This window comes from Octopus sinensis, linkage group LG22 (assembly GCF_006345805.1).
Source record: "Octopus sinensis linkage group LG22, ASM634580v1, whole genome shotgun sequence".
In the NCBI taxonomy this organism is placed as follows: Eukaryota; Metazoa; Mollusca; class Cephalopoda; order Octopoda; family Octopodidae; genus Octopus; species Octopus sinensis.
The window spans coordinates 26,664,772-26,672,763 of NC_043018.1; the positions used below are offsets into that span (position 1 = coordinate 26,664,772).

The following is a 7,992-nucleotide window of genomic DNA, read 5'->3' on the forward strand; positions in this document are numbered from 1 at the left end:
TACACACACATGCATACACACACACATGTACGCACATACACACACATATACGCACATACATATATACCTACACACATGCACACACACACACACACATACGCACATGCATACGCATACATGCATACATGCATACACACACACACGCACGTACACATACATACACACACACACATACATACACCCATACACATACATGCATCCTACACACAGACATACACACTCACACATACATACACACACACACACACACTCACTCACACACCTGCATGTACGCGCATACACATGCACCTACACACACTTCCACACACACACACGTACATACATACACACTCATACACATACACACACACACACACACGGACAGACATCTATATACACACACATACTTACATACATTCATCGGACACACTGACACTCAGACTTACACACAGACACACTCACACATCCACACACATACATACTTACACACACACTCGCAGGCGCGCGCACATACACGCTTGTGCACGTTCGCGCACGCATACACGCATGCATGCACCACGCTCGTGGTTTGACCGACTAGATCTCCTGTACGTATGGGGCCGGCGCGTGTCTTTGGGTTCTCCCACGCCTGTCGCCGCGGGACCACTCTTTCAATCTCCCCCCCCCCCTCCGCGCAGTTCAGTTTTTTCCAACCCCCCTCTTTGTACACACACGCACACACATAAACACACACCCACTCACACACACAACATTGCATATATATATACATTACACTTACACACACTTCAAATTTACTTGCCATACACACAACTACGCACACTGGACACACTACCACTCTACACACACACTGGCACGTTACATACGCCCCCACCCTTTCCCTCCTTCCCGTTTTTCCCTCCTTCCTCCGTTTTTTTTTTTACACTGACCACTCACTCGAGACCTTGCTATATCATCTGTTCGCCCTGCACGCACTAACATATACATATTTTTTGTTTTTTATCTCGCCTCACACACACATACACACACGCACAGCCACAGTCAAACCATACATACACACGCACACACACATACCTCCCTGTTTCTGATCTGCCTTTCTGACTTGCTAGGGTACCCCCACACACTCCTTTAATTCTACTACTGCCTGCTACTAGCCACTGTCCACCATACACACACACGCACACACTCACACACACACACCCTCGTTTTCTCGCACACCTTTTTATTCCATTCCCTTTGATTCAGCTCTCCTGTTTTAAAAAACATTTTCCTCCTTTTTTACTAGTTCCGTCTTTTCAGTATGTGACCTCGTGAAGACTACCTGCAATTTTTTTTCCTCTGTCCTCCGTCTCGGGATCTTTCTTTCTCCTATGGTTTCCGACGAAGAGCTCCGCTCGAAACGTCCATACCCTCCTTCTTCATTTTCCTGAGCGTCTAATAATAATAATACTGTAATTGTCCACGTGTTGTTGTTTTTTTGTTTTCCCGTTTGGATTCACCTAATATATAATATATAACATGATAATTATGTCTCCCCCAACTTCTTTTCTCATCAGCGTAGGACACTACAATTATGAATAATTGTATATTAAATTTCGAGGTACTAGAAGACATCATCTCAACTCAGTATCAGAGCGAGCTAAAGCCGTTACCAGTCATCACAAATTCAAAGTGTGAATGAAAGTTTGTGTCACCAACCCCCTCCCACTAGCGTGCAGCCAAGACAAGATGTTGTGGTCATTTACTGGGATGAATATGGTTATCAGTAATAAATAGGGTGAATTAATTAATTTGGAATAACATTAATTTGACCAAGTAGATTTCGGCATGTAAAAGCCTCATTCGAGGAAAGTTTAAGTAATACTAAGTAATTAGGGTTTAGCAACGATTTGCCTCACCACACACCGAATTTAGAAATAGCAGTCAAAGAGTTATAGCTATTCTTTCTACTAAAAGGGAGATCTCAGTAAAACCACAGCACTTGAAAGGCAAACACAGACAGGCAAGAGAGAAAGAAATGACGGCAATCTATCATACAATTTTAAGTCACCTACGGACGTACGTTTCGAAATTAAGTTTTAGGAAAGCATAAGAATTAGATAATTATGTCTTACCCAACTTCTTTTCTCATCAGCGTAGGACACTACAATTACGAATAATTGTATATTAAATTTCGAGGTACTAGAAGACATCATCTCAACTCAGTATCAGAGCGAGCTAAAGCCGTTAGCAGTATCACCAAATTCAAAGTGTGAATGAAAGTTTATACATGCATATTTACATACTTACATATATATATATATATATATATATATATATATATATATATATGTGTGTGCTGTTGTGTGTGTGTGTGTGCATATATTGGTACAAACAACACACACATATGATGTTTTTTGACCTGTCTTTGACCTAGCTTGACACCAACAGCTAGTAGTCATCACAACAGCTGGTTTTGTCATTACCTCTATTCACCAAAAATACACACACACGCACGCACAAACACACTTGTCATCTTGCACACACACACACACAGGCATTCCCTTTTTTTGGAACTCTCTTGCATTATAAAACCATTTTTCAACTACCTCCAAATTCTGTTTCTTTTCACATGTGATCTCTTAAGCACCACCAGCTCAAATATTGTCTCCTCTGTCTTCCCTCCTTGGGATCTTTCCTCTCCTTGTGTCCGACGAAGAGCTCCGCTCGAAACTTAAACCCTCCTTCCCTTTTCCTGAGCGTCAATAATACTTTAATTGTTCCACGTCCTGCGTGCTGTGTTTTTTCTCTCTTTTTCTTTTTTTCTGTGTTTTCTTGTTTGGATTAACTTTATATATATATATATATTATTATAGTATATAATAATATAAACCGGTTGATAAAAATTCTTGACAATTTATCAATGACTCATTTTAATAAAATTTTATTTATATTTTTTCAATTCTCATTTTTTAAAATTTTCTTTTCATTCACTAGATATCTATATTATATATATAAATATTATATATATATATATATATATATATATATATTCAACAATATTAAGGAATGGTCTTGATAGGCCATTCGATCCACTAGAAAGAGCAGCTAACTCAAACCGCTAAATAGTAGTAATTCAGAAACCAAAGGAAAATAAAACCATTTACCCTTATCATCTTTGGACTATGCATAGTTTCGATATACATACATACATACATATATATATATATATATATATTATATATATATATATATATATATATAATATATATATATATACCTGAGTAAGCATATAAATGTGAAACAAGGTGGAAAAAAGAGTACTCAAATACCAGAGGTAGAGTAATATGCATGCAATGAACCAAATAATTTTTTAATTTTAATGTATTAATTGACTTATATTTCGTATATGATTATTTACTATGTATCTGGAATTGTCTTTCAATTTAAGGTTTCTTCGATTTTACAATAGGATATATATATATATTATATATATATATATATATATATATACTACACATATATTATTGATATATATAGAATATATAGTATAATATATATGTATACATATATATATATCAATATTATATAACATCACCATCAAAATACAGGTCCAGATACTGCAACAGCTTGGGTTTCAGAGGACCACAGCTTTAACATCCTCCCTAATTGCCTGAGAGACTTACATGGGTGGATGTGGGTTTCTTTAAAACTAAACTGGATCTCTTCTTGTTGGGAGCCAGATGAACTACCTCACGACAGGAGACGCGGATGCGGGCAGAGCATCGAACTCCCTTGTTGATCAAGTGCCACGTATCAGAGGTGGATTCACAAATTAGTGTAGCTCATCAGCGGTGGTGCCCCAGCATGGCCGCGGCCTTCGGGCTAAAACAATTTTTAAGGATTTAAGGATAATATCTATAATATATATACATAATAATATATATATATATATATATATAATATATATATATAATATATATATATATGTATAATATATATAATATGTAATGTATATATATATGTAATATATATATATATATATGTGTGTGTGTGTATGTTGTATGTGTATGTATATATATATGTGTATGTATGGATATATATATATATATATATATATATATATATATATATATATATATATATATATATGTATATATAGAATAGGGCATTAACTGGAAAAATAATTTTGTCAGTTTCGTTTTAAAAACTAGAAAAAAAACACCCACTCCACAACATACACACACACATACATGCACGCATATAAACACATACATGTATGTGTGTGTGTGTTTGAACGCACCGACACAATTACGAATTGACAATCTTTGTCATCAGTAGTCTCCTCTATATAAGTAGAAAGTAGTGGCGGCGGGGGAAGTGGACGAAAGCACGGGTGACAGAGACAGATAAAGAGGAAAAAAATTGAGAAGACAGAAGTCACATGGAACTACACGGATATGACGGAATACGATAATAATAATAAAATTATCTCGAAACCGACAATAATTTGGCGTAAACAGATGATACGCTTACGTCCATAATCTAAGATAGGCATTGCAATACAGTGAGATTGATTAACAGACAAATCGAGATAGACGATATACCCACGTTATTATCACCACCTCAAACATATCTACAAACGAACGATAACAAAGCAGCGGGTAGAAATTATTGTCCGATTTTGATTTGGTATAAAACGAGAACCGCAAGTTGAAAGCAAACTTAGTCGGTTCGTAACTTCTAAAACTTTATAATGTTGTCACCAAAGAGAGAAAGCACCTTGCATTATTTGGCTTTATTCTTCGTTTGCCTGCAAGTCTGTGAAGTAACTTGCACCGTTTCTTCGGTTGGGTGCATGGATTTCAATAATAAACCGGTTGACTGGTAAGTAAAGTAATATATGTATATATATATAATAATATTAGGGAGTAAATCCAAACTTACAGGGAAAAATTAGATTTAGGATTAAATCTAATTTTATAGTATAAATATATATATATATATTAAATTGGAGATAAAACCACTATTAGGCAAATCAAACAGTGAAAATCATAAACCAATACATAGAAATAAAATTAATTAATAAGAAATGTATAAAATATAAAATTCAAAATTTAAATTTTATATTTTATATATTTTTTATTAATTAATTTTATTTCTATGTATTGGTTTATGATTTTCACTGTTTGATTTGCCTAATAGTGGTTTTATCTCTAATGTTATATATATATATATATATTCTTCGAATGAATGGTTGATGACAATGACAGTGGGTTGTGGTCACGTTATGTTTATTTATGGGTTAAAAGGTACTATCGGGTACACACGTACAATCGAGAGGAAGTGATAATTATATTGCATGTATCGTTACTATTTTTATTTTGATATGATCACATGTCCGACAAACGGGTAACGGGTAACAATGAGGAACAGTTTGTGAAGATTTTTTTCGGCTTTAATAAATGTGTGGCTAAATATACGTGTGTATATATATATATATATATATTATTATATACTTAGGTATGTATATATATATAAATTTATATACATATATATATAATATATATTATTTTATTACTTAGGTATGTATATATATATATATATTTATATACTATATATATAATATATATATAATATATATATATAATATTAGGGAGTAAATCCAAACTTACAGGGAAAATTAGATTTAGGATTAAATCTAATTTTATAGTATAAATATATATATATATATATTAAATTGGAGATAAAACCACTATTAGGCAAATCAACAGTGAAAATCATAAACCAATACATAGAAATAAAATTAATTAATAAGAAATGTATAAAATATAAAATTCAAAATTTAAATTTTATATTTTATATTTTTTATTAATTAATTTTATTTCTATGTATTGGTTTATGATTTTCACTGTTTGATTTGCCTAATAGTGTTTTATCTCTAATGTTATATATATATATATATATTCTTCGAATGAATGGTTGATGACAATGACAGTGGGTTGTGGTCACGTTATGTTTATTTATGGGTTAAAAGTACTATCGGGTACACACGTACAATCGAGAGGAAGTGATAATTATATTGCATGTATCGTTACTATTTTTATTTTGATATGATCACATGTCCGACAAACGGGTAAAGGGTAACAATGAGGAACAGTTTGTGAAGATTTTTTTCGGCTTTAATAAATGTGTGGCTAAATATACGTGTGTATAATATATATATATATATTATTATACTTAGGTATGTATATATATATATATATATTTATATAATATATATATATATATATATATTATTATTATACTTAGGTATGTATATATATATATATTTATATACATATATATATATATTATATATATATAATATATATATATATATTATTATACTTAGGTATGTATATATATATATATCTATATTTTATATATATATAAAGTTTATAAAGCTTGAAACACGTGTACCGCGACATCCTTGTATTCTGTTTTTGATTTTATTTGATATATATATATATATACACACACACACACATACATATATACATACCTATATGTATATATACACACCCATACACACGCATATTCTTTTATTCTTTCAGCTGTGGCCATGCTAGAGCACCGCCACTGTAATCACCCTTTGAATGGCTAAATTTATGTGATTGGTTTTTGGTGAAGGAGTGAGTTCGACACTGCTGCCCTCTTTTGAGTCTCCTGCCATGATATATCATCATCATCATCATCATCAATGTTTAACGTCCGCTTTCCATGCTGGCATGGGTTAGACAGTTTGACTGAGGACTGGCAAGCCAGAGGCTGTACCAGGCTCCAATCTGATCTGGCAGAGTTTCTATAGCGGGATGCCCTTCCTAACGCCAACCATTCCGAGAGTAGTGGGTGCCTTTTAAGGCCAGTCAAGCGGTACTGGCATCGACCATGCCTGAATGGTGCTTTTTACATGCCACTAGCATGGGAGCCACTCAGGCAGTACTAGCAACGACCACACTCGTGCAGTGGTGGCTCATGTATAGGCACTGAGGAACTGCAGCTCCCCTATTTCCACTCGATATTATTGATAACATTCAATATAATGAGTCCTTTTTTTCTTTGATCCTTTCTTTATAATTGTACGTTATGTAATCCTTAAACGTAATGTCAGTAGCCATCCCCTAATTTACTCTTTTACTTGTTTCAGTCATTTGACTGTGGCCATGCTGGAGCACCGCCTTTAGTCGAGCAAATTGACCCCAGGACTTATTCTTTGTAAGCCTAGTACTTATTCTATCGGTCCCTTTTGCCGAACCGCTAAGTTACGGGGGACCTAAACATACCAGCATTGGTTGTCAAGTGATGTTGGGGGGACAAACGCAGACACACAAACACACACACATATTATACACATATTTCTGTCTACCAAATCCACTCACAAGGCTTTGGTTGGCCTGAGGCTATAGTAGAAGACACTCACCCTAGGTGCCATGCAGTGGGACTGAACCGGAACCACTTGGTTCGTAAGCAAGCTACTTGCCACACACCCACTCCTATGCCTATATATATATATAATATATATATATATATACATACATATATATATATGAAAAAAATAGAAAACATACTTGTCTAGAACTGTGCACCTCACAGTTCCAGTGATGCAGTGATTGGATATTGTGCGCACGCTCACATGCCCGAGATAGGAAGCTGCATGCTAGGGAGAGAGAGCGCTGTGGTTCACGCAGTGCTGGCCCTAGTGTGCTAGTGAAAGGTTGTATTTCTTTTTGACTCCGCTTGGGTTGTGCTTAAAAACATGTTTATATTCTTGAGTGTGATAAAGTGTAGAATTAAGATTATTGTCCTGCTCCCAGCTACAGTGATGCTTCCAGGATTTGAAAAACAGGGCAGATTTTCACATCCTTTATTTTGTGATTTTGAGGGGATTTTTGAAAAACAAGAGTGGTATTTGCAGCGATGTTCAGTGAAAAAATTAAACACACCACCTGGCAGTGGTTAAAACATGAACCAATCAAGTTTATGTATAAATTTTCT

At 34.4% G+C, this 7,992-nt stretch overlaps 1 protein-coding gene across 1 annotated transcript in view; it reads left to right on the forward strand.

Moving 5' to 3' along the window:
• The first annotated feature begins 4,355 nt into the window (after nucleotides 1-4,355).
• Nucleotides 4,356-7,992, forward strand: part of LOC115223215 (plancitoxin-1) — a 24,347-nt gene continuing 20,710 nt past the window's right edge. Inside the window, exon 1 of the mRNA XM_029793692.2 lies at nucleotides 4,356-4,842. Within this exon, the coding sequence (XP_029649552.1) occupies nucleotides 4,712-4,842 (131 nt within the window). The 5' untranslated portion in view covers nucleotides 4,356-4,711. The remainder of the gene's footprint in view (nucleotides 4,843-7,992) is intronic.